The 26141-nt window shown below is 48.2% G+C and overlaps 12 protein-coding genes across 12 annotated transcripts; 8 read left to right on the top strand and 4 right to left on the bottom strand.

Moving 5' to 3' along the window:
• Positions 1-176: 176 nt before the first annotated feature.
• Positions 177-1724, bottom strand: FMAN_08329 (uncharacterized protein; the record flags this gene model as incomplete). The annotated part of the gene is made up of 1 exon (XM_041821793.1): positions 177-1724. The coding sequence occupies one exon, from the start codon at positions 1722-1724 to the stop codon at positions 177-179; it is 1548 nt and encodes a 515-aa protein (XP_041687538.1).
• Positions 1725-2690: 966 nt separating this feature from the next.
• FMAN_08328 (uncharacterized protein) lies at positions 2691-3590 on the top strand (the record flags this gene model as incomplete). Its single annotated transcript, XM_041821792.1, has 2 exons — positions 2691-3312; positions 3361-3590. 2 exons carry the CDS (start codon positions 2691-2693, stop codon positions 3588-3590), a joined length of 852 nt encoding a protein of 283 aa, XP_041687537.1.
• A 1476-nt stretch (positions 3591-5066) lies between these two features.
• FMAN_08327 (uncharacterized protein) lies at positions 5067-6774 on the top strand (the record flags this gene model as incomplete). The annotated part of the gene is made up of 4 exons (XM_041821791.1): positions 5067-5319; positions 5370-6079; positions 6134-6558; positions 6609-6774. The coding sequence occupies 4 exons, from the start codon at positions 5067-5069 to the stop codon at positions 6772-6774; spliced, it is 1554 nt and encodes a 517-aa protein (XP_041687536.1).
• A 130-nt stretch (positions 6775-6904) lies between these two features.
• Positions 6905-8674, bottom strand: FMAN_08326 (uncharacterized protein; the record flags this gene model as incomplete). The annotated part of the gene is made up of 5 exons (XM_041821790.1): positions 6905-7067; positions 7123-7542; positions 7595-7629; positions 7686-8425; positions 8479-8674. The coding sequence occupies 5 exons, from the start codon at positions 8672-8674 to the stop codon at positions 6905-6907; spliced, it is 1554 nt and encodes a 517-aa protein (XP_041687535.1).
• Positions 8675-9813: 1139 nt separating this feature from the next.
• Positions 9814-11040, top strand: FMAN_08325 (uncharacterized protein; the record flags this gene model as incomplete). The annotated part of the gene is made up of 1 exon (XM_041821788.1): positions 9814-11040. The coding sequence occupies one exon, from the start codon at positions 9814-9816 to the stop codon at positions 11038-11040; it is 1227 nt and encodes a 408-aa protein (XP_041687534.1).
• A 303-nt stretch (positions 11041-11343) lies between these two features.
• FMAN_08324 (uncharacterized protein) lies at positions 11344-13041 on the top strand (the record flags this gene model as incomplete). The annotated part of the gene is made up of 1 exon (XM_041821787.1): positions 11344-13041. One exon carries the CDS (start codon positions 11344-11346, stop codon positions 13039-13041), a length of 1698 nt encoding a protein of 565 aa, XP_041687533.1.
• A 193-nt stretch (positions 13042-13234) lies between these two features.
• Positions 13235-14736, top strand: FMAN_08323 (uncharacterized protein; the record flags this gene model as incomplete). Its single annotated transcript, XM_041821786.1, has 9 exons — positions 13235-13342; positions 13398-13444; positions 13500-13637; positions 13687-13756; positions 13821-13848; positions 13901-13913; positions 13962-14388; positions 14443-14527; positions 14582-14736. 9 exons carry the CDS (start codon positions 13235-13237, stop codon positions 14734-14736), a joined length of 1071 nt encoding a protein of 356 aa, XP_041687532.1.
• Positions 14737-14826: 90 nt separating this feature from the next.
• Positions 14827-16267, bottom strand: FMAN_08322 (uncharacterized protein; the record flags this gene model as incomplete). Its single annotated transcript, XM_041821785.1, has 2 exons — positions 14827-15943; positions 16020-16267. The coding sequence occupies 2 exons, from the start codon at positions 16265-16267 to the stop codon at positions 14827-14829; spliced, it is 1365 nt and encodes a 454-aa protein (XP_041687531.1).
• Positions 16268-18209: 1942 nt separating this feature from the next.
• On the top strand, positions 18210-19899 carry FMAN_08321 (uncharacterized protein; the record flags this gene model as incomplete). The annotated part of the gene is made up of 2 exons (XM_041821784.1): positions 18210-18847; positions 18900-19899. The coding sequence occupies 2 exons, from the start codon at positions 18210-18212 to the stop codon at positions 19897-19899; spliced, it is 1638 nt and encodes a 545-aa protein (XP_041687530.1).
• A 128-nt stretch (positions 19900-20027) lies between these two features.
• Positions 20028-21026, bottom strand: FMAN_08320 (uncharacterized protein; the record flags this gene model as incomplete). The annotated part of the gene is made up of 3 exons (XM_041821783.1): positions 20028-20617; positions 20683-20775; positions 20831-21026. The coding sequence occupies 3 exons, from the start codon at positions 21024-21026 to the stop codon at positions 20028-20030; spliced, it is 879 nt and encodes a 292-aa protein (XP_041687529.1).
• Positions 21027-21607: 581 nt separating this feature from the next.
• FMAN_08319 (uncharacterized protein) lies at positions 21608-23608 on the top strand (the record flags this gene model as incomplete). The annotated part of the gene is made up of 4 exons (XM_041821782.1): positions 21608-21789; positions 21852-22193; positions 22260-22715; positions 22795-23608. The coding sequence occupies 4 exons, from the start codon at positions 21608-21610 to the stop codon at positions 23606-23608; spliced, it is 1794 nt and encodes a 597-aa protein (XP_041687528.1).
• A 982-nt stretch (positions 23609-24590) lies between these two features.
• Positions 24591-25957, top strand: FMAN_08318 (uncharacterized protein; the record flags this gene model as incomplete). Its single annotated transcript, XM_041821781.1, has 3 exons — positions 24591-24746; positions 24819-25363; positions 25411-25957. 3 exons carry the CDS (start codon positions 24591-24593, stop codon positions 25955-25957), a joined length of 1248 nt encoding a protein of 415 aa, XP_041687527.1.
• Between the last annotated feature and the right edge of the window lie 184 nt (positions 25958-26141).

The raw sequence follows: 26141 nt of genomic DNA, 5'->3' as shown, positions 1-26141 counted from the left end.
AGCATAGCATTTAACCTGCCAATAGCAACTCAGAACGAACTATCAATTCCGAAGGATTATGGGGTTACATCAGCTGCTCCGTACTAAGTGGCGTAGATGGGTCTTGGACATGCAGCCTACGCTCTATTGGCCTGTAACCCAAGAGCCGCAGGACTGTGCCTCACATAAGCCAGATCCTACAGCTTGCTTGGCGCCTTGGGCCTACCATCCAAGAGGCCGGCTAAATGCTCCTCCACCACGGCCCACGTCTCGGGTGGCAAGATTGCCATCATCCACGTATTGCCCTGGCCATCTCTGCCACCCACTTGGAACATGTTGCGAATATGCGTATTATGCTCCAACGAAGTCCACTGGTGCCATGCGAGCTTTCCCGGAGACTTGCCATGGCCGGCTGCGACGGCAGTAATGACAGCGGGGGAAAAGTCGATCGAGTCGAAGAACCCCATTTTACTGAAATTGGACACGACTAAGATGAATGCGTCTTGAGCAGCAAAGACGGGCGGGTTTTCCTTGTCCTTTGCGTAAGACTCCCGCAGGAGATGCAGTTGAGCGTGCACCTGGGGGGCCTTGGTCAGCGTCGCCACTGATTCTCTCACTAGGAGGGCGGTTTTTGCTAATGGCTGGTACCGAAGCGCTTGAAGCGTGGTGTTTGTCGAGGTCGAAAAAGTTGCATTGGCGATGAAAACAGGACTCGAGTCAGGTTTGTCCTTGCGTTGAGGGAACGTTCGTGGTAAACAGTGTCTCGCCTCGTACATGCCCATGACATGAACAGGACGATCCGCCGCAGGAAGTATACCGCAGCAAAGCCGCGCCGCCCATGCAGCCAGGATATCGGCGTCGCTCACAAATTTTCCGTTGAATAGTGCTCCCTTTGGAACGACTTTAAGTTGATCCGAACCGTGGCCACCGATAAAGTCCATCTTGATCCTCTGCAGGGCAGAGTCTGGTAGCACGAGCATGCGTCGCACCGATATTGGGTATCTCGCGACGTGCTCCAGGTATGTTTCGTACGTCTTTTTGAACGCTTGAGGGCTTAACTGCATATCCGCTAGAGCGTAAGGTTCCCTGAGTGGCACTGATCCAACGGGTTTCAGAGGGTCTTCGTATGCACCCATAAAAGGCGGGATATCGTCGTAGCGTCCGTCAAGATCCATCGACCATGCCAGGACCAGAGCTTTTATACCCATGAAGTCACATACCACGTGAACCCAGCGGATGCTGATCAATGTCGCATCATTGAAGAGAGCTATGTGAATGCCAATGATAGGCTCTTGACGGCGAACGTGTTCAGAAAAGTCGAGCGCCCATTCAGGGCCAAGAGTCAACGAGTTGAACTGCGAAGTGATTCCAGGAAACAGCTCGGGCTTGCCTTTTGCCCTTGGGAGGTTCTTCGCAACAGCGTGTTCAGCAGCTTTCATTGAAAAGGTCTCCTCTGAGAATTGAAATGCAGGTCGCTCGTGACTGTATGATCTAGGTGCGTGGACCTCAAGTTTGTCGGCATCGTTGAACTGCAAGCGGCCGCCTAATTTCCTCCAATCGCCAAGGCTGAGCAGATGCGTAAGAGATGCGCACAATTTCCGCGTGTCAAGAACTGCATCGAATCGCAGGGTCCAGTGTTGCATGTACCGATTGATAGGTGAGTCGTCAAACTCATGCAAAGGGAACACAATGTCAGATGAGGACATTTTCGCCAATTCGGGAGCCTTGGTAATTCCAGAAGGCATTGAGGTCTGGGAGCGATGTGACGACTTATGGGCTCAGAGGCTGCTAAGGGGTTATGCCGCATTGCATACCAAGTCAAACATTTCATAGCAAGGTCTCGACTCATCCTCGGCAATTAGTCAATCCTTCTGTAGAGCAGTAGCGTAGCAATTGCAAATCCCCGCATGAAGAGGCTTGGTCGGGCCGCTCTCCGGGTAAAGAATTTTAGGCATATTCTAATACAGGCTGTAAAGAGTGGAATTTATACAAAACTAAATCCCGGCTCCTGAAAATAAAACTTCGGCTATAGGTCATTATCCAAAACTCTTTAATGTCTTTTTTTTTTTTTAAAAAAAAGGAGAAATGTCCTATGGCATGAACGTGGGTCTAGACTAGTAAGGGAAACAAGATAACGTTAATTCACACGTTTGGAATGGTTAATGACGAATGTGTCAAGCTGTAAGACACTTAACCTCCACTAAAATAATCATCACAGTCTACGCGTCTAAAATGGCCAATTTTGAATTCTCATACTATGAGGCACTAACTCTCCACTAAAGCAACGTTCCCTAGCAATGGGCCACATAAGACAAATGCTAAACCCTTTTAGTGCTATGTTTCAAACTGATTACCAACATCAAATTCATGGGATGAAATATTCTTCAGCAACTTTAACCTTAAAAGCTTGGCAATCTCCTATTGTGAAAATAGCATATGTTGCATATTGCGATGTTTTTCCATTTATTACAAAAACCATAAAGAGCTATATCTTTGCAACCACTCTTTTAGGGTCAGCAGGCATAGCCTCAGCTGCCGATTATCCTTCGGTGGAGATGGATACATGGTGTATTACATACCTGTCAACCTATCTTGCTCCGACTTCTGTTGCGCCCATTGTGTGTCACCGTCAAAACACCTGACAATCTTCGGAAACAGTTCAACAGAAACGGCCTTCAGTACGAAGTCTTTCTTTTGCTTTATTGCGGCGGATGAGTATTGATAGTGTGTCAGTCACAGGCAATCAGACCATAATCGCTTCCAAACCAGGCACAACGTCCGACTTGTCGAGTTTCGATGTTGCACCGATCGAAGCACAAACTGACTCTGGAACACTATCCACTACTTCAATAACTGAACCGTTCGATACATCTTCAGCGTCTGCAATAGACATAACCTCCTCGGTCTTGACTACCTCGACCGGTATTGTCGAATCACCAGGACGATCTGTCATCTTCCTCATCCAGGCATCTGGTAATCAGAAACGGGATGTTAAGAAACGGGAAGCCGAAGGCTTTGTTGTTGCTGACAATCCGGATGTTTGTACCTTTGCCTTAACTTTCAATCTGGCTAAAAGCCAGCTCTGTGTTGGCGGTTTACCAACGTTTTACGCTGGTGAGGATTACAAAGCACTGAATGTCCAAGATGAGGGCTTTTTTATACAGGGCGCCATTACGAATACCTTTGGAACTTCGGGTCGAAATGTCATTTTCAGGAATTCGGGCCTACCAAATGGCGAGGCAGGCTTCAATCAGGGCTCTAGTGGTCAATTGTACGTCACTTTTAATGCTAGTCCTCCTGAATGTATCCTAGTGACTCTGGGTGTCTATGACAGTAAGACTATCCACGCTTTTAAACTCTCAGTTGCTAATTTGGATGCAGTCACACAATGCCAAAATGGTCGGCTTGTGGGTTTCGGGACTTCGACTTCTGCTTTGGCGAGCTCCACTAAGGCAAGCACTGCTGAAAGTACCAGTTCTGGAATTTTCAGTTGCGGAGAGTCTACAATAGCAGACACAGCCGTACCTACAGAGTTCAATTCTCTTACCTCTGATGAACCAAGCATTACTATTCTTGAAACCTCTGGTTCTGAAGCTCCTATCACTGCTTGATTGATTATAAATCTGACATAGCCTCCTCGCAAACACTTGGCTCTCCGTCATTCACCGCTTCATCCCCAATTGTTGATGCATCTACTTTGGCGTCTGGTACTGCAGTATTTTCCGCGCCTTCTTCTCAATCGATCATCTCATCTGTTTCAACCTTCAGTTCTGAGGCCTAAACCACCGTTTCTTCCCAAGCTATTGATACATCTGCTTTGACCTCGTCCCCGACAACCGAATTTGAGACATCTACTGTCATCTCTCCTGAGTTTGTTAATTCAACGATCATCGTCCAATCATCTATTTTATCCAGCGACTCTCGTACTGAGGCACCATCGTCTACTGAGCTGGAGACTCCAAGCTTGTTCGTAAGCAGTCAGAGGGGTCAACCGCTCCAACCACTGTAACTTCAGCTGATTCAACCTCGGAGACCTTGTCAGGGCCAGCTAGTTCAAGTACGTTCTCAAGCGCTGAAGAGACAACTTCAGGCCAATCGACCACAATTTCCGAGTTTTCAACAGAGATCACAACGACTACCACAGACACGACTACTGCAGATACTACTACCGCAAGTACCACTACAGATCTCATAACGACTACGACCACGGCTGCCGCATTGAGTGAGTGCCGCAGCAACCCTAATCCATAGTCCGACATTGGTTCCACCTATTATCTCTCCTGCGACTTCAGTGTCTATAGCGGTACATCGATAGGAGTGGTTCAAGCAAACAGTTTCAACCAGTGCGTCTTTTTCTGCGCTCAAGCGTCTAACTAACTGCGCCGCCATCCAGAACGAAGAGTCTACAATAAACTGTAGTGGAATCAATTCGTTTACTGGAACTTCCGCAAAGGCTCAGTTTGCTGTTTCGGTCAAGCAACCTTGAGCTAAAGCATTTAATTGGGATAGCCTCGACAGCCAACCCATATACGGTCAATAGTACGGAACAGCTGCTTTGGGCAGACAAACCCCTATTCAGCTGCACACTCCCAATTCTACTACTCGTTGAGAGCATACGCCAATAGCATCCGTTTTATTGGTCTTGATGGTGAGCTGGCAAGAAACAATTATCTCTTTTCTCATTCTTTTGTTCTCAACTTTTTGTTCTCCATCTTTGCTTCAACCAGTATGCAGATTAGGTTTAAGTCCCTATCTATAGATTTCTTTCTTTATCAGCTTAGTCTTATAAAAAAAGTTACTTTGAGTATTATTATATTTTCTTCTTGAGTCTAAAATATAGTGAAAACTCTTCAAGTTTCAAGATCTAAAGGATTCATTACTCCACAAGTTTACAGGGGGGCTTCGGACTACTTAACGCAAACAGTATAGATACAGCCGATGATAGATCTTTGGATGCAACGCTACCCCATTTCCAAGCATAAAATGGGTCCCCTTGAGCCACATATCTAATCTGTAGGTGATATAAACTCCTCTGGTTAAAAGATTTCCTGGTTACTGTCACTTTCATCTTGCAAATTCTTGCCACCATGGATCAAAAGTCAGTATTGCCACCAACCAATATTACGGCCGCTGCTTTTCTCCAGACCATCACATATGTGATCGTTTCTTGGCTTGCATATCGTATGGTCCTGGCGGTTTACAATATCTCGCCGTTTCATCCCTTGCACCGCTTTCCTGGTCCTAGGATTGCTGCAGCAAGCTATTTGTATGAGGCGTATCATGATTGGTGGCGGGTAGGGCGTTATGGACATGAAATCCGTCACATGCACGAGCGCTATGGTAAGCTTAACAGTTCTATCCCCTGGAAAATATCTTTTGACGTGATTCAGGTCCAATTGTGCGAATCAACCCGGATGAACTTCATTGCTCGGATCCGTACTTCACAGATGAAATCTATGCTGGTCCAGGCCGAATCCGCGACAAATGGCAGCACCAGCTAAACACGGGGGGTGCCGGTCCCGTGTCTGTGACTGGTTTCTCAACAGTAAATCACGAAGTTCACCGTATGCGGAAAGGGGCCTTGTCAAAGTATTTCTCTCGCCAGCAGATGCTCAAGCTCGAGGGCGAAGTCAAGGAGTTTGCACAGATGACTGTCGACAAGATGCTTCGATACGCTGGTGGGGAGCCCTTTGACGTGAAGGAAGCCTTTAACTGCTTCACGGCAGACATTATGTCTCAGTACGCTTTTGGTGAATCTATGGGCTTTATTGCGCAAGATGGCTGGGAGCCTAATCTGGCTACTTGGGTCAAGTCTTTCTTCCAGAGTGCCTACATGATGAGACATAATGTCTTTGCAAGGAAGATGGCTCAGCTTCTTCCGTTCCTGTCTGACTACTTAGGTGAAGACATCAAAGCAGTCATGAGACAGATGAATGTTGTCATTCCTGGATACATCGCGGCTGCTTTAAAGAACCCTGAGGGTGGAAGAGTTTTCGCCGATGTGATGGAGTCCAAATCACTACCAGAGTCAGAGAAGTCCATGTATCGGCTATCGGGAGAGGGGTTCAATTTCCTTCTAGCCGGGACGGAAACTACTGCGGTAAGTAATTAATCTTTTTTTAGATACCACGTTGGTACTCACAGGTCTCAACAGGCCATCCTGACGGTTATCACGTACTACCTTCTCGCTCAGCCACTGACATATAGACGGTTGATGGCTGATCTCGAAGGGATCGATCCCCAAACCCTCAAATGGACCGAGCTCGAGCAACGTCCTTATCTCTGGGCCGTCATCCATGAAGCTCTTCGTGTAATGCCTGGGGTATCTCACCGCTCAGCCAGAATCGCCCGCGATGAAGACTTGGTCTACAAAAGTAAGGATGGCAACGTCGAGTGGGTGATTCCAAGAGGCACTCCAATCGGTATGACTTCAATGATCAATCACTGGGATAAGGAGATCTTTCCCAGTCCAGACGAGTTCATACCGGAGAGATGGCTAGAGGGGGGGAAGCCCAACTTCAAACTACAGAAGCTATTGATTGCCTTTGGGAAGGGCAGTCGTGCATGCATTGGGGAAAAGTAAGTTACCGTCTATCAATCTCCAGGATTTGTGCTAACTTCTCTTCAAGCCTCGCTTATTGCGAGGTCTACATCATGGCTGCTTTGCTTACTTTTCGGGTTATACCCAGAGCGCGTCTATATGAGACAACAATTGATGATATCACATATGATCATGATTTGATTGTAGTACAGACAAAGAAGGGATCTATATCGGTCCGTATTGCTATCTCATAAGCCATGGTCTAGGGAGAGGAGGTTGGACCAAAGCTTCATACTACCGGTACCGTCAATAGAGACTATCTGCGTCTGTTTACATGAACCAATATCTACCACTCATGAATACCGGTTGGGCCAACCGAAAGATCTAAGCGTGTTCGACTTCTGTAACTGCACTCTTCATCTGCGCTTGGCTCTTGGCAATGCCAGCAGCAGAGTTCTGGCCATCGAACAGAACTGCAATCTCCTCCAGAGTAGGACCCTTTGTCTCCACGAAGAAGAAGTAGATCACGAGACACTCGATGACCAGGCTGTAAGACTATGTTAGTCCAGTTCATGCATTGAGGCAGGTGATTAGTGACTTACATGACAATATAAACGAAATAAAACTTCCATGCAAGCTGCTGCAAGCCAAGAGGATTTACCCACTGGTTGAAAACCCCTGAGAGAGCTGTAAAGCAGAAGCAGAGGGTAAGTCCCTTGGCCCTGATATTATATGGCAGGATCTCAACAGTATAAGAAACCGTCAATCCAGGCCATGCAGCACCAGCCACGCCATAGAAGAGGAAGATCATGGCGACGACGGCAATACCAGCAGCAGACGATTCAGTCTTTGCGTAGACGGCGCTGCATGCAGTCCAGATGGTGAAGGAAATGAGCATGCCGACGCCAGCGAAAAGAAAGAGAACTCTCCGTCCCACACGATCGACAAAGAAGGCGGCGAAGAGAGAGACAAGCCAGCACCAGATTGTGAGGCCACCGTTGATGTATGCTTGAGTTACAGCACTGGAATGTGTTAGTATCTTTAATTAGCAATTCTGCATATGACTCCACTTACTCCGTAATACCAATAGTTCTCAGAATGGCGGCAAGCTATGGTAAAAGTGAGCTTACACCCTCGGTGGCGTTGTATCTTGGATTCCACTTACATAGTATGAGACAAGACCGTTACCACTGCACTGAGAGAAGATGGCAGTAGCAATAATCAGCCCGCATCGCTTGCGGTTGCCCGGTGTGCGCCAAAGCTCCGCCCACCCGTTGTCTGATGATTCACGTTCGAGTCTGATAGTGTTGACGATCTCGGTATATTCCCATCGGACAAATTCATCGTTATCGTTGCCGTTGCCGTGGTACTTGACAAGAATCTTGCGAGCTTCCTCCTCGCGACCTTTACTGATCAACCATCGGGGGCTCTCGGGCACAATGAAAATTGCCAAAAGCTGGATACCAGGCATGAGGCACTGTAGTCCAGTGGGAAGAACCCATTGGATGTTTCCAGTCTGGTTTCTCAGAGTTCCAAAGCATACCCAGGCCGCGATAATACTCCCGAGATACCAAAGCGTGTTATAAACTGTCGTGATCTTGCCTCGATGTCGGGGGTGGGCGATTTCAGTGATGAGGAGGGGGCAAGTAGCGTTGGAAATGTTGGAGCCACAGCCCATGATGAATCGGCCGACGAGATATAGCGCATCGCGTCGTGGTCCGTGGCCCTTTTGAGGGAAACATTGCATAAGGGCGCCAACAATAACGATGACACAACCAATAGCCGTGCCTTTTTTTCGACCCAGTCCGTCGGCGACATAGGGAGCGAAGAGGAGGACAAAGAGACCTCCGAAACCGGGCATGGCGCCAAAGATGCCTAGCCGACTTCCTTCTGGGTGATCAAAGACTATCCCATGGTGTTAGCTGAGAGTAGTGCCAAGGTTCAAATAAAGGACTTACAAGTCTGCCACGATCCCATTGTCTGAAGACCATTCAGTAAGCTGGAGTCATAGCCGAGGGTAGTCGAGCCCATGAAGAGAAAGACCATCATAAGGTACAGCTTCCTCAGCTCAGTCTGTTTCCAGAACGGCAAGGCTGAGCCCTGAGGAGCTTGTGTCTCCTCTGAAACATCGATATCGGTTTCTTTTGAGGTCATGATGAGCAAGAATGTTGGTGGATTTGCCAATTGGTCAAGGGACTTGGAGTTGAAGCACCTGTTGATCAAGGGATGATCTTGGCTGCTTCCCCGACGGGTTATATATCCAGGACAAGGAAGTGCCTGGCATGAGTGTCTACACTCGACAGCCACATACTAGTCAAGAATCAAACCATGAGTCTCGTGACAGCAAGTCACAGCAATGCATCATGGCCTTTGGATGGTACGGGTTTGCCACGCTTTTCCTGTTCTCCCCATGGGGAAGACAAGGTTGAGAAGTTTGTGTTGGAGACTAAATCACAACAGGTTAAGCCACTGTAGGTGGTCCATAGCATGGGGGTCTTTGATTGGGCAAGAAGGTCTGATCTTGACGAATACCTAGAGTCGAACCATTCCTGTTCAAGCAAGGCCACTCTAGTATATCCGAGATTTCGGCGAACTGGTCCATACAGACGAGTCTAAAAGAGAGGAGGTGATCCGAATATTCTCCTCGGACTAATTATCTCTCTCTTTTTGCCAGTCGATTTTACGCACAGAGATCCTCAAATTTTACACCGCAGTCAAGCCTTGGATTCAATGACTGACACAGTCGAGGGCACCCCTGCGGCTGTCTCCGCAAGTGCATTGTTAGCCAGTTCAGGGCAGCGGCCTCGAAACCAAGCAGCTTGTGATGTCTGCAGAGCCAGAAAGATCCGGGTTGGCATCCTCCTGGCGTCCATGATGCCACTGTCTACCCCTCATTGTCTATACACTAACGATGTCGGTAGTGCACGTATGATGCCAGCCATCAGCGATGCCAAGGCTGCGAGTTTCTAAATGTGAACTGTACTCATGAACGTCCAAGAAGGAAGCGTGGACCTCCAAATAAGTCAGTCAATTGTATGTTGATTGCTGATCGTATTGGAATACTGACGCAGAATAGACATGCACAAAAATCACATAGGCAGGTTACAGGGACCCCAGGAATCCCCTCTCCAAACAACGTTTCTATCTCACCAGGTGAAAGCAATGATACACGCCAATCAACAACACCACTTCAAAGTCCTCAGGCTCTGAGCCACATCAGCCATCCCTCGATATGCAATTGCTCCGGACTCAGTAGCAAGTGGCTTTCCGTGTTTGCCCCGGAGCCGATCATTATGCGTCTGCTGGGGGACTGGTTCGATGTGATACACCCTCTAGCTCCGATCTTACTCCGTCGTCGGTTCCTCCAGCGCCTTCATCAAGGGGTAGCTGACGTTGACGCCGAGTTCTGCGGGCTTGTCATCAGCGTATGTGCAGCAACCAAAGCGACACTACCCCGGGGTGACTATGGGCCAGTGACTGTAGATTATTGCGTTGACTTCCTCGATGCTCACGGACTGCTCAAGAGTCAATTTACCCGAGACTCTTTTAGCATGGACAGGTGCATCGCCTTGTACAATGTCGGAACAGCCATGAGCGCCACCACAAAATCGGGGTTGAGCAGTATGCGCGCCTATCACGCGTTGAGCGAGGCCGCTGCAGGGGCCAGGTACCTGGCGTATTATCGGATACACGAGCACGATGAGGCTGAACAGCAGCTCTTGAGAAGACTCATATGGCTATTATTTGCTAGTGCATGGTATGTATCGGCACTGGGAGTGCATGGCTCTGGCAGCGCTAACCAAGTCACGTATCACAGTAGTGCGGATATTTTCGGAAGACTACCCATCAGCCTACTCAGTCAAGATCGCATCGAGAACTTTCCAAGACCACTCCCTCTTTCAGATAATCAGATGGAGCCAAAAGCTCCAGGCAGCTGTCACGAGCCACCTTGGCATGGAGATGAGACCACTTATGTTCCAGGACTGAACTCTTTAAGCGACTTGTTCCTCATCTGGCAAGAGGTGCAGCAAGGTCCCGAGGGTGCGGAACCACAGATTACTATCACGAGATATCTCGCAAAGATTCAACAAGTCTTGGATAATCTCCCGCCCGAATTGCGATGGCGTGGTGGTCTGTCTCGTCCCGCTAACGTCACGGAAGGGCACGACGTCCAAATCGCCAATTTATTCGTGACGAGTCTCAACATCCGCTCCAATATTCTTCAGAAGTTCGGTCCCACAGCCAATAGCGCACAAGACCATCAGAAGATTGTAGATGACCTGTTGGAGATCCTGTACCATCTTCCCCGCGCTGTCTTTGATGCAAACGGCAGCAGCCTTGTCCCCAAGATTCGGGACATTGGAGCTGCCTACCTCGAACAGTTGGGGAGTGACGTGGGGGAAGTGGAGATAGGAGATGCGAGAATTAAACTCGAGCGATTACTTCGGAAGCTCGATGATCTAGACTGTTGGCAGGGAATTGGTGTGCTCGACACTCCGCCGTTGAGGGTAGATACGTGACCTGAATACGGTCGATGCTACCCCTACTTCGGGAGGCGGTGCCCCGCACCCAACCCAAGAAAGCCGCAACTATTGGTCGAGACTCGGGCCAATTTCTCCCGGGTTAATGCGGAGTAAGTCCGAGGATCCCTGCAAGCATGGCGAGAGCGCTCCGCACAGGAACGCATGATCCACCAACCCTACACTCCATTTTATGCGGTTTGGGAAATACTCAAGGTATTTGAACCATCTACGATTCGATAATATCATCAATTTCATCTTTATCAACTATTGAGTTTTTTTATCGTTTTATGTTCCATAATCATGACTGCCACACAGATCCCATCAACACCAGCCCAGCATGCCTACCCTCATCTTCAGCGGTCCAACAAAGGCTCCGTCCGACTCATGGTCAAGGGTAAGCCCTTTTTGATGCTTCCAGGCGAGCTTCACAACTCATCCCTCAGCTCCGCCAAGTTTATGAGTGAACTTTGGCCGAGAATGAAGTCCGATCATATCAACACATTGCTCGGTTCTGTAACTTGGGAAATGATCGAGCCGAAAGAAGGCCACTTTGACTTTAGAGAGCTTGATCTAGTCTTGAAAGGCGCCAGGGAGCATGATATGCACCTCGTTTTGCTCTGGTTCGGGACATACAAGAACGGACTTTCAACATATGCCCCGGGATGGGTCAAGAGAGACCCCAAACGGTTCCCCCGAGTTCAAGTGCTTGAAGCTGGTGGCGTCAAGAGGACACTCGAGATGATCACTCCTCTATGCAACGCCGCATGCGAGGCTGATTCCCGAGCTTTCGCTGCCCTTCTACGACATCTTGCAGAGGTTGATTCCCAGCACCAGACTGTCTTGATGGTCCAAGTTCAGAATGAGACCGGAGTCCTTGGCGATTCTCGGGATCGATCGCACCGAGCCAACAAAGCGTTTGCTGAACCCATACCAAGTGATCTCCTACAATATCTGAGCCGCGTCGATACCCACTCCAGATTCAAGAAACGCATCTCAAGCGTTCCTTCATCGGGTTCTCATTCCTGGGAGTCCCTGTTTGGGCCTGGAACAGCAGCTGATGAGGCCTTTATGGCGCATCTAATCTCTTCTTACGTGGGACGAGTTGCCGCAGCAGGAAAGGCTGAGTACCCCATCCCTCTGTACACAAACACGTGGCTCAACATCGAAGGCCCGTCAGAGCTGGACTTTGGTGGCGGCGCGCCAGTTGTGGTTGGTGGCGGTGACAAGCCCGGAATTTACCCATCCGGAGGTCCTTGCCCACATGTTTTGGATATTTGGCGATTCAATACGCCCTCTCTGGACCTTCTAGCACCGGATCTTTACTTTCACGACTACGAAACTGTCTGTCGGAATTATACAGAACAAGGAAACACCCTCTTTATCCCGGAACAGAGACGCGACGAATATGGAGCGCGACGCGTCTGGTTGTCCTATGCGACTTACGGTGCTCTTGGGGCTAGCCCGTTTGGCATTGATACGGGCTCTGACATCATTGGCCGTGAATTCAAGCTTCTCAATCAGACCAAGCAATATCTCCTTGATGCTGCACCCGAGGATCGCTTTGGATTCTTTTTTGACGAAGAGCCAAGCGACAAGAAGCCAGAACAGTGGACACGCACATTCGGCGACATCAAGGTTATTGTTGAGCGCTGCTTCGTCTTTGGCAAGCCTGGCCCTGGTGCTGGAATGATTATTCACTTGGGCAACTCCAAATTTCTGCTCGTCGGCCGGGGCTTTCACGCCCGATTCAAAGCAGCTCGTGAGGATGCAACCTTTGGTGGGATCCTTTGGGGCGAGGAGAAGGAGGTTGATGAGAATGGAAACCTGCAAACTTTGAGAATATTGAATGGAGACGAGACAAGGCACGGCGAATTCATGATGATGCCTAATGACGATCCGGACTACGGCGGGTTTCCTATTGCTGTTACACCTGGAGCCAGGACTTGTATTGCTGAGGTGGAGGCTTATTGGATTGCCGAGGATGAAGATGACAGATAATTCTTTGGTCGGTAGCCGAGATTACAGTAGCATCCACAGTGATACCAATTCTGTAAACTCACATCGCACTCCCTTGTACATCACGTGTTTCGGACCCATGCTGATCTCAGATCGCCCCTCATCATCATCCACCTCCAGTTCAATGGGGGTCAAATAATCAACCAAGGCACAAAATTAAATCATTGCGGTAACCATGGCAGACCATACCTCGGGGTCACCGAATCCGGCAGAAGCACCATCATCGCCCACCGTAGTCTCACCGCCGCAACAGACAGATATCATCGCTGCGAATGATGAGCATGTATGTTGATAAAATACCTCATCATGGTTTAGTCATGAATTTATCTGTTTTGTAGGACAACGAAAATGATGACGATGCCGATTCCACTCTTGGTACAGACGCGTGAGTTATCCCATCAAAATATTCAAGAGTGACTAAATGCCAAATTCTCCTTTAGAGAAAGCTCGACTGCTTCAGTCTCGGCCAGTATCCTCGAATATCGTCGCAGTCAAGGGCGCACGTATCACAGCGATAAATTCACGACCAACTACTTTTTGCCCAACGACGATCAGCAGCTAGAGTCCGTGGACTTGACGTATGGCTTTTATTACCCGAAATTATGTTCCAGGTCTGATCTTTCATAGTCACCACTATTTGACAATCTTACTCGATGATAAGCTGTTTCTGCCTCCCTTAAAAACAGGCGATATCAAAGTTGGTACCTCTGACCAAAGAGAGTTATGGCGATTGCGTTACTAACCGGTTGGTGTTTTGACAGAAAGTGCTTGACGTAGGCACTGGAACTGGTAAGCCCTCTCAAACCTATTCTTATCATGCACTATTAACAAGCGGTATCAGGTATCTGGGCCATGTAAGCGCAATCTTGGTCCCGACTGAAGCCTCTCACTGAACAATCTAGTGAATTCGCTGACCGTCATCCGAATATCGAGATTGTGGGTACCGACCTCTCCCCATGTCAACCGGAATGGGTTCCACCAAACGTTCGCTTCGAAATAGACGACGCAGCCCTTAGTTGGACATGGGAAGATGATGAGTTCGATTTCATTCATATCCGTTACATCTTCGGTGCTATCAAAGACTGGTCTGCCCTGTTTTCTGAGGCTTACCGCTGCTGTGTCCCTGGAGGCTGGGTTCAATCCGCTGAAGCTGATGTCGAGTTTCGTTGCGATGATGGCACCATCGACAAAGAGCCAAACCTCAAGATATATAAGAAGCTGTTTGAAGAAGGAGGAAAGATCCTCGGAAATCCCTTCTTTGTCTATGACCAACAGGTTCAAGGGTTCAATGACGCTGGCTTTGAGGACATCACAACTGTTGACTACAAGGTGACTGCTGCAAGACATTGGTTTCAAAGCGATAATTTATTAACAAGCACCCAGATTCCCGTCGGAGATTGGCCAAAGGATCCCAAGCTCGCCGAGGTTGGAAGATTTGTTCGCGCTTGTTTAGAAAATGATATTGAAGGCAAGTTAAGACTTCTCGCTTTTCACTTACTGCCTAGCTAACAATTGTCCCCAGGATATACTACTATGATGTGGAACGACGTACTTAAGTGGCCCAAGGACGAATACCAGCTGTTCCTGATGAGTATTCGCAAAGCTATTAGGAATCCCAAGATCCATACATACATGAAGGTTCGATACGTATACGGACGCAAGCCACCATCACAGTAGTATGAGACTTATACTATTCGACTGTTTCAACTTAAATACATATTATAACACTAAAGAGCTGGTCTTTGAGATCGTTTGCATACAGAAGGGCTAAAAAAACAGACCCTTCTTCTTCCTCCAATCCCACGTAGTTGCCTGCCGCAGGTCATCAACACTGAGAACATCCACGCCCTCCCGTGTCAGAATATGCCAAATATGATTTCTCAGCCCAATAGGCCAAGCTGGCACACTAAAATACCTGGCCTTGAGACCCAATCGATGAGCACCATGGATCTGGGCCCGAATGCGTTGTAATTGCTCTTGCGACAATCGCGAGCCCCAAACATGCCCAACTGCTTTTTTGAAATGAGCAGAAGCATAGTAGCTATTATGAGAGTTGTACTGGTTTGAGAATTTGCTCTTTTCCCCATTGTATCGGCTGACTTGCCTTCGTTCAATGCTGCTCGGCAAGACACCTTGCTCGATGCAATTATCCGGTTGTTGAGAGCTTGCAGCTTGAGCTCTGTTTGGATTTGGCCAAATTTGAGACGCATCAGCCAACAACTCCAATGGTGCATCATAAAATACATCACGGTAGGTGGCATTTGCTGCTATCTTGTCGAATGGGGTATTTCCTGTGCCGACAATGACCACGGGGCCAGGTACAATGTCTGTACCGTTAAAATGCGTGAGCAGATTTCTGCGTCGCAGTGGCTCGAGTTGTCTCTGAAGCTTCTCCCAGGTTGCGTTTCCTTCTGTTTTGAAATCGATGAGGACCACCAGCGGCCGGTCCGGATCAGACTCGAAAACTCCAGCAGGAGGCTCATTAGCAGTCGAAGGGGAATGGCAAGGCATCTCTCGTCCACATGAGAATATGTCTCTTTGACGGTCGAAAATTTCGAGTAATGGATTGAGATACATACTTTCCAGGGTATGGTTGACCTGTAGTTGGAAATGACGATGAGCCACGTACAAGTCATCCTCCTCCTTCCATACATCAGCTTCGACACTCGGGCAACCTGCAGAAATGGCGTCCAAAAGTGGCACATTCCTCAAATAGTCGTTATGTGAATGGCAACTCACAGGTTGTGTGGTCACTGTGGAGTCGGATAACCAGTGTCCGATGCCAATTGTTGCCGCTGCGGAGTCGATCCACGGGTGAACGATCAGATCCATTTCGTCCGGAAGGTAATGATGCAAGGTATTTCCTAGAATATGGAACAGGCCACTGTCCGATGAGCTCCCTTATCAGTATGTTCCTCTAGGGTTCAGTCTGAATGGGGCAGGAGGATATCGAAACTCACGTCATGGAGAGATAGCTAATAATTAGCAGGCAGAAGATTCTCCGCAGCTTCCTTCGAAACTGGACGACTCGAAGACGTGGCAACGAAGATGTTCCCAATCCTTTGATATGTAAGTTTCGTCGTCTTGGAACGAAGTCATTCATATCCAGAGGCCCAGGCCAGTCCGTTGGACTCTCCATTGAATAGCCATCGTTCATGTACTCGACAGATGACTCCAAGTCATGTCGTGGGGCTTGGGAATGCTTCATGATGCCACTCTGCAGTTTGACATCGGCTGAAGGCTTCAGCAGCAGACTCCTGTTCTTCGAGTCTTTGTTTCTCGATCAAGCACTTGGATACTGTCACACAGCTAACGGAACTCGCAGGAAGACAAAGTGGAGTAAGAGAGTTCAAGTGAAAGTCAATCTTCAGTCTGGGTTCCAGCATTACTGCATAGAAGAATACGAGATGTATGTAACATGCTGCGCCGAGGCCGCGTAAGCACTCCCAGTCTTCTCACTGATATGGTAGGCGTTTTCACTATCAATTGAAGCAGTAAATGCGGCTCTCGTGTACCAATTGACTTTCGGTGGGGGTGGGGATCGACGCCCATCCGTGCCGGATTGCCGAGATATCGGCCTAAGACTCTCAGACTCTAGCCAAGGATGGAATAGCTGACTTGATCTATTTCGTTTCAAGGCTAGCTCACTATACCTTAAAAACGCCCGTGCTGTCAGAGCTTACGCGGTCTTGGCAACCGTCTCAGAGCCAAGCAGACCAATGGCTACTGAACATCAATTTGGCTTGTTGATAAGCTTAGGGGCTGGTTTCATATTCGTATACAGTACGATGTTTGTGCTTAACAGTCTATGACGAGTTTGATTTGCCATTCAGCATAAGATTCTTAGCATCATGTGAATGAATCCCTAATAGATAAGTTCCTGTATGTTCAGATACTTTATACGCTCTTAAGAGTATAAACTCCTTACCTGCTAAGAGAAAGCTCGATTTAGTGTGTGGTTTACTGCAGAGGATAAACTAAGCTTTTTGCCTATAATCTAAAGGTAACGCTAGGGCGTTTTCTTACTTATGATCTGCAAATAGGTTTCTAGCCTGGAACGATAATCTCAAGGACGGCTCGGATCACCAAACTATTCATTTCTCGTGGTCATTAGAGTCCTATGATGTCAATGAATGCGTAAGTCTCTTACCTTATTAGTGAACCCTGTCTCATATTAAAACGTGGCTATGCTTGCAGATCTCGGTCATGCTAAAGATAGGGGGTTTAACCGATTTAGGTGGCATTTAGATTTCATCTGTGGGCATATACGATTACGCGGTTAAACAGAAGGGAATGCCAACTCCGAGTTTATTGCAAGTCTTGTTGAAATCACCTGCCGTTCTTGAAAGATGTCTTATTATATGTAAGAAGCACATTGGTATAGCTATTAAGCCGTTAGAGCATAGCTGTTTATCGCTTAACTGTAATATTTCAAGACACATAGAGGTTAATTACTTATACTACAGTTTCCTTGTCGTTTATAGATTAATAATAGTTGCATTATCTAGCAGAATGGGCATATTGAAATATTATCTTCTTGCCATTTTATCTTGGGCTCTTTAGCTATTGCTTAACTGTCTGATAACGCCCCCATGCTTAGACCAGGATAGAAAGGGGAGACAAGCTCTAAAGTATGCCTAAAAATACACTTCTTGCCGCGCGCTTTACTAGCTGTAACCAACAACTAGTGCCGGCAATTCTCAAAAGGCCGGCATGCTTTTAAATGTCTGAGACTGGCTCGCACAGTCTCTCCTAGTGACGCGTCTTGTTTTCAGTTGTACTTAGGAGTGTACCTCAAATGAATTATGGCAGGCGGGCACGTGCATGAAACACGGCAGTGCAGTGTCAGTGATTTTAGGGGATAGGGATCGACCTTTTCGTAACAGTGATCCAATCAGCCATGCACATGGGTGAGATGAGACCGATTGCTGTCAGATAGCAGGTATCGCTTTATGGTTTAATGATCGTATTATTGACAAGGTGGCACTACCACGGTCTTGCATCTGATTATATTATAGAAGACACCGATCCATTTGACAATTGGCAGCAGTCCAAGTCCCATCTCACTTTGACTTCTATTTCAAACATTAATTTTTGCTTCACAGCACCTCTACAAAGAATTACTTCTATCCAAGTCCTTTTTGGAGATGATGGATCATTCACACTTGGTGGGGAGCGGAGGCCCCCTTTCCTCAACGCCAGCATCTTCCTCACCACCCTATACCCCAAACAATGGCGTACTAACACCGACCATCGCTCACTCTGAGTCTGGAACACAAGTCGAGCTTCAGCCGTATACGGGAAGTGACACGGAGCAAGAGGTATATTCACGTCCATCTGGCGGATCTAAACGACCACGTCATATCTTCGCAAAGCACAAGAAGTGGATGATCGTGTACATGGTGTCCCTAGGAGGAGCGTTTTCCGCCTTGTCATCTAACATTTATTTCCCGGCGATCGATACAATATCCAAAGACCTTGGCGTCAGTGCGACCGACGTTGGTTTCACCATTACCGTGTACATGATTGTTCAAGGAATCGCGCCCTCACTGTATGGCGGCATCTCAGATGCACGCGGTCGACGAATCACATTTGTTGTCGCCCTCGTAGTCTACCTCACCGCAAACGTGTCGTTGTCTTTCACATCCATCCTGGCCATGCTTGTGGTTTTGCGAGGTTTGCAAGCTGCTGGATCGGCTGCGACGATTAGCATCAGCACTGGTGTGATTGCCGATATCGCTGAACCCGATGAGCGAGCGGGCTTCATGGGAACCAACGCCGGCATAAGGTAGGCACATCCCCAAAGCTACAAGAATTCTTGATTGACAACTTTGATACAGAATGATTGGCCAAGCTATAGGTCCCGTCATTGGTGGATTGCTGAACAGTGCATGGGGATTCAGAAGCATCTTCTGGTTCCTCTTCGTCTTCAGTGCGTTGGTTCTCTTGGGACTGTTGGTATTTCTACCAGAGACACAGCGAACAATTGCTGGTAATGGCGACGTGCCTCTTGAAGGCTTCTACAAACCCTGGTCTTATTTCTTCCACCCACCCAGGGAATGGACAAACGCTTCTACCCCACCAGCACCAAAGCTAGAGAAGCTCTCTTGGAAGACCATCATTGAGCCATTGACTTATATCCTTAGAAAGGATGTTCTAGTTCTACTTTCCTGGGGCGCTCTTGTGTACACCATTTGGAGTATGGTCACGTCCTCAACCACAACAGTGCTACTTAAGACTTTCCCCGACCTTACACAATGGCAAGTCGGCCTTTGCTTCCTCCCAAATGGAATCGGATGTGTAGTTGGGTCGGTATGTACTGGCCAACTGATGGATCGAGCTTTCAAACGTGCCGAGGCTCGATACAAACAAGAGCATGGACTCGTCAACGTCGACGTCAAGTCCTGCCGGGACTTTCCTTTCGAACGTGTCCGGTTATCACTGCTTCCTTATTTCAGCGTGATTTTTATCGTTTCAATGGGGCTGTACGGGCCGAGCTATGAGTTCAATGACCTCAGGAGGCATTTTGCGGGAAATCTGGTTGCGTCCCTGGGTCTGCAATTCATCATCGCATCTACCGCAACGGCCATCTTCAATATCAACTCGACAATATTGGTTGACTATTTCCCGGATAACTCAGCGGGTGCCACAGCGACAAATAACCTGTGCCGTTGCCTCCTCGGCGCTGCGGGCGTCAGCGTCATACAGCCTATGATCGCCAGACTCAAGATCCGGAACGCGTTCCTTGTGCTCACAGCGATTGCAGTTTTCTTCTCACCATTGGTCTGGGTTCAATGGAAAATGGCAGAGAAACGGAGAAGGAAGAGTCTTAGTGCCTAAAAGAATCGCAGGCTTACAAACCCTATTATCGTGATAGGAGTTGTAGGCTGTAGTATTGCAATGTCACTGGACATTCTATACAGTATCTAAGCGATACCCCTTCACATTAACCGTCAAATACATAAGCTTTATTTTCTTGTCTTAGATCTCGGCGATATCTCCAGCCACTCCCCTGTATCCTCTGTGGATGATCGAGGTAAGAAACTTGCAGGATGAATAAAGTTGAAGATCCCAACGGCGATTACCATCATGGCCCCATCAAGCCCGATAAAGTACTGCTCATGTGTAATAAGGTAACCCGTCCAACCCTGTACAAGCTCTATAGTGCGGTATATGCTCCTCAGATAGATGCACAACAATGACAGCGTCATGGCACTTAGTATAGGAATGGAAGTTTGCTTTCCGGATTTCAACATGCCTCGTCTAGTGGACCGAACCAGAAAGTCGATTGCAAGAGCAACAAAGACGCTCATGGAAGCCAATTGAAAGACTATTCCTGCGACCATGGTGTTCGTACCCGGATCTGTGTTGCCGTTGACTTTGTTCACTTCCACTGAGGCCATACCACCACCGATTGCCTGGACGACGAGGGAAATCGTGTCGCAAGTACAAAATATCCAAAGATATAGACTCGGTCGAAGGATGGAGCAGTCGCGGCCGAAAACTTGAATCAAGCGGCCAAGGATGATATAGACACCAGCAGTGAAGAAGACGGGGGCTAAATAGTCAGTCGGTTAGCTAAACGCCAAGAGGGACTGTCCAGATCATGTCGGGAGTGCATACCGATGATCAGTGTCGATATCTGCATAAGGAACGCAGTTGAGTTGTAAGGGCATTGAGAGGACCAAGCTCGGCCCGCCCAGCCGATGATTTCGACTTTCATTGCCATTAACCAACGGTCACAGCAATAGATATAGCGGGAAACACATACCCAGTCCACCAATGACAAAGACGCTGCACCACCAGATTCTAGACCGACCAAGTTGAACTAGGTGTATAATGGTAGAGAGGCCGAACAAGATACAAAAGACAATTCCTGCAGCAGTGGATGGAACATAGCCATATGAAGTATGGGTGCCCGCTATGTAAGCGTGACAGCCCTTGCGTAGGTCTTGCTCTGCTGACATGCTGCGTTGGTGCGAGTCAGGAATAGGTAAAAAGACTGAATTGGTCATGGGATGGATCTAAAAGCTGGACTCTCGCGGTTGATTTATATATTTGCCATTGCTATGAGAACGTACACCAACGGACTGGGGTCTTTCTCTGTTATTGGTTCATTGGTGAGACCATGATTAGTGTAATCGAGACTGCGATTTTCGCAGTTTGATACCAGAAATCTTCAAGGTCGAAGGCCACGCAGGGTGCGACATTCTGGCACAGCCACCGGTGTTGGCATTGCTCGTAGACCCAAAACCGCAATTCCACGTAAGCCATCGCCTTATCTTGTAGGTACATGGGCTTACAAAGCAGACAAATCTGATTGCTCACTGGCCATAACCCGTAAGCACCAACTTACCAGCCCCGCACTTCTTCGGACTTTGTCTGCCAAGTCCTGAACTGCGAATTTCGCAGTTCGGACTTTGACGAAGAGTCAACGCCATCTACACCGGGTTGCCGTTCCCTTTGTCTCAGTCTATCGTAGAGAAACCTGTTGACCATTTCCGGTCTAATATTCCTCAAGCTTTCGCTTGAGCCATTCGCTGTCACTATGCATCCAAGACCTAGCCGCGCAAAAAGCTGTACGGCATGTCGGCAGGCTAAGCTGGCTTGTGATGCTCGCCACAAACCCGCTGGAGTCTCATGCACTAGGTGCAATAAGCGCGGGCTCCAATGTCGGTTTGATTCGAATTTCAAACGAATTCCGACAAGAAAGTCAGTAACTTCCCTGCGGTTTCCAAGAACAATCGACCGAACCCCATCCTTAGTAACGACCCTAATACCCATACTCACAGTATTGTTGAGGCAATCACCAACTCCATCGAACCTCAGCAGCCGCTTTCTGATCAATCAAGCAGCATGGAAGCCCATTGTCATATGGTGCAGTCGACAATGACACGAGAACCCGGCATGTCGTCCTCAGACTCCACGCGCTCCTCTAGTCCGTCCTCTCATGCAGACTCTCAATATTCCGCTGCTCCTATCGATACTGCTCAAGATACTGCCGCAACTAGCATTAACGGATGTACGCGGGGCAGAGAGACATGGCTGCAGCTCAAAGGCGTCGACATACCATCCAGTTACCAGCTCGGAAGTATAACCGTGAACAACAGAGTGGCTCTGGATTTATTTCAACAGTCAGTATTACATAGCCCGAATGCAAATTGAAGCTTTACAGAGAGCCGAACTGACTCAAGAACTAGCTTCGATAGCTACTACCGTCCGCACGCCAAGTTCTTGAGGCCCATACGTACGTCTCTAAGCGAGTACTCACAATTCTCTCCACATCTTTTCTGGACTATCATTCTCTGTTCTTGCCAAATGCATCCAAAGCACGCGCATATGTATTCTTCTATTGTGACAGAGCACGAGGTCATGCTCTCAGCGACAGTTCTCCGTGCTCCACTCACCGTCGAGATGATGCATGCTCTGCTTTGCCTTTGCTTATGGCCAGTTCCGAAGCTTCGCCTTTGGCAAGACTTGTCCTGGGGATATATGGGGCTTGTTGTGAACTCTGCCATGCAGCTTAACTGTCACCTGCCATCCAACCCGCTCCTCAACATACATTTAAGGAGGAATGCCAGCCGCCGCGCTGTGCCAAACATCGACGCTGCTGTGAGGAATACTACTTGGCTTGCGTGCTTTGATCTGAGCACTCGGTATGTTGGCTTGCAGCTACTCCCATGTGTAACGTCCCTGAGATCCGCTGCTCACACGGCAATACTGTCACAGGCTTAGTGAGTTCTTGGGGTTTCCATCCCTCTTCTCAGCTGGATACTACTTGAATTGCGTATCTCGTGCTCGAGAGCAAGCATCAAACCTTTTGGACCCGCCCGATGACAGGCTACTAGAGATTCGCTTGCTTACTGTGACGTCGATGGCAAAGCTCGATATGATCACAGACTCCGCCCTTCACTTTTCCCAGACACAAAGCAGCATCAACGACCTGGAGACACTGAGAAGCTCAGACCAGCACTCCTGGAATCTCAAGGCAAAACTCATTTTGCAAGGCGCAAAACTGTATTTGTTTGCCATGACACTTCTATTGCCTCATCCAAAGGAGCCCGTTGAAGCTCTGCAGGTTATTTCCAATCGAGACACGGTATTGATCGGCGGATTGCTGTGTGCTTCGACAATGATATCAGATATGCTCCACCAACTCCGTGATAAATCCAGTCAAGGCTCAGAAGAGATTACTTGCAGTGTAGCGTTCTGGCCAAAAACACTCATCAGCCACCTGTTCTTTGCAGCGACATTTATTTTTCGGGCTCTTTTGTCGCATTCAAGTCTAACGCCGCAGGACATTGACCTGGCTATGTCCCGTCTTGCCGATGCACAGGCCGTATTTAGAATGGAGCCTTTACATCCAGATCGTACACGGGCTGCTGAGATCATCCATCGGTTGATTGAAGTTGCGTGCGCTTATGTAACGACAGGTGAAGACGAAAACAACGTCAATGATCTGCTCCCGAGAGGCCTTCTGGTCACTGGTCGCTTGGGGGCATCAGTGATGTTTGATGCTGTCCTACGGTCTGTACACTACCAGAAATAAAGTGCACAGAGGCGCAAGTCCCGTGCACCAATTGAAGTTGGTATGTCTCAGGCCGGCACGCCCAACATTGGAACAAAGTTTGGTGCAGGTGGACGAGCAAGTTCGAATCTCGGACTGATAGAGCAGCGTCAAGTTGCAGACGTCTATACAAATACATCCGACGCTCCAGGTGTAGCCGGGTTTGGTGATTCCTTTGATTTCGAATTCATGGATACCTATGAGTACATTATGAGCGCCGACCCGTCCCTGATGCTTGATGACTTGGAAGATTCAGGCTTCAGGACCTGATAGCTGTTACTGGTATATTCAGGATGCAGGCGGGCATTTTGCCGGAATTGTTTTACAAGTGGTGGGTTTTTATTATTTTCTGGATTGTGACCACGCTACTCGTTATTCTCGCTGTTGAGTTCAAATCATTACGATCTTCAATCCCAACATTGGGCAGCGATTGTTCTTGCAGTAGAACTTCTTCTCCCTGGTATCCTTTTACATCAAGACTCTCTCTATCGTCGTCAACGGACTTTCCTGCTGAGATTGAGCTCACCACAAGGTCCCCGGGTAGGACTGTTTAGAGTGGAGCTTTCTGGGGTCCTGCATTTTCCCCAGACATCATTAGATATTGCGACCTCATTTAATAGTGCTCATTGGTGCGGTAGTGTTTTTCCAGAAGCGATCCATGAACGATCAGCTTGACACGATATTCAGTGGAGACTGGCGGGTGCTTAACTGGATAATTAAGCATACTAAGCCAAGCTCCATACGGTATTTCGGAGGCACCAACTCCATCAATTGGAGCCAACTGCCATTGGCCCGTACCGGCAAAATAGAGTTTCAGATGCTGATCCCCCGTTTAGCCTAATACCACTTTCTGCCGTGACCTCATGCCTTGATCGTATAAGACCATCGTGATGTCTTTTAACAGTTCATTCTTCGTAAACAGTTGTTTTTTCTATTTGTGGCAATTGAGGTCTTGACTGCAGATATGTTTGATCGCATCAAGACAAAGGCTCTTCTAGTAGCCTGCCTGGTTTTCTCAGGCTCGGCATTACCCAATGGCAATAACAAGCGTCATTGGGTAGGCACCTGGGCGTCGATGCCTCAGGAAGTTGAGCCTGCAAACTTAGCCCCAGCTCCTTTTGTACGTTTTCATCCAGAACTGATGAAGCTCCCTTGCAAAGCCCTCAAGTACTAATGAATGACTTTACGACAGGGAGGAGCAGATGCAGCAGCTCAGTTCGAAAATACTACTCTCCGCCAAACATTTCACATGTCCATTGGAGCTGAGAAGATCCGTATCCGGTTTTCCAACATCTTTGGCAAAACAGACTTGCCCATCACTGCGGCATCAATTGCTCTACCAGCCGGGGGAAAGGCCGGTGTCGGTCAAATCGATACCAAGACCACGAAGCAGCTCAAGTTCAAGGGGAACAAGTCCGTGTCTGTCCCAGCAGGAGAGATTGTCTACTCCGACCCCATTGACTTCAAGCTGAAGCCTCTGTCCAACCTCGCATTGTCTGTCTACACTGAGAAGGGCCAGCTTGGAAACAAGATTACTGGGCATCCAGGCAGCCGAACGACGTCCTGGATGCAAAAGGGGAACCATGTCAACGCTGCATCTGTATCTGAGGCAAGCGCCAAGCATTGGTATTTTGCGAACGGGGTTGACTCGTGGGCACCCAAGGACCACTTCGCTGTTGTACTTCTCGGAGACAGTATCACCGACGGCCGTGGAAGTACGGACGACACCAACGATCGGTAAGAAGAGTTTCCGACCCTTCAGTACCTTTGCTTACAATCTCCAGATGGTCCGATGCTCTTGCAGCTCATTTGCAAGAATCTGGCATGTCAAATGTCGCTGTGAACAACATGGCAGCAGGTGGCAATGCTATCCTCTCAGGCGGTCTGGGGCCTATTCTGCTCCAACGATACAAGCGAGATGCCCTGGAGCAACCAGGTGCCAAATTCGTCGTTGTCTTCGAAGGGGTCAATGACATCGGACCATCCGCGACCGACGATGCTACCCAAAAGAGGATCAAAGACGGCCTCATAGCAGCGTATATACAAATCACGAAGGATAGTAAGAAGGCGGGCATGACCACTGTTGGAGCAACAATCACTCAGATGCTTGGAAACCAGTACTACGCTCCCGAAAGAGAAGTTACTCGAGTCGCTATCAACGACTGGATCTTGAAAAACGGGACTTTTGACCATACTGTCGACTTCGCCGCTTTGATCGGAAATGGAGATAAGCTGCTCCCTCAGTATGACTCTGGCGACGGTCTGCATCCCAACCCTGCGGCATATAAGGTAATGGGCACAAAGTTTCCAATTAAGATTTTTAAGAAGTAGCTATACATTTAAGCACAGGAAAACTCAAAGAAGAAGCTTAATATTAAGCAAAGATACCGTTTACGATGTTTCTTAACGCAAGACTGACACAATTGGGGCCATACGGAATACAGAAGGCCGGAATGGACAAATTTTGCCTGCAACAAGTCTTTTCCAAATTCGATCGAACCCACATCAGATAAGA

This window comes from Fusarium mangiferae (genome assembly GCF_900044065.1).
Source record: "Fusarium mangiferae strain MRC7560 genome assembly, contig: FMAN_scaffold012, whole genome shotgun sequence".
In the NCBI taxonomy this organism is placed as follows: Eukaryota; Fungi; Ascomycota; class Sordariomycetes; order Hypocreales; family Nectriaceae; genus Fusarium; species Fusarium mangiferae.
Note: the sequence above shows the minus strand (reverse complement) of the source record. Positions and strands in the feature narration are given on the sequence as shown.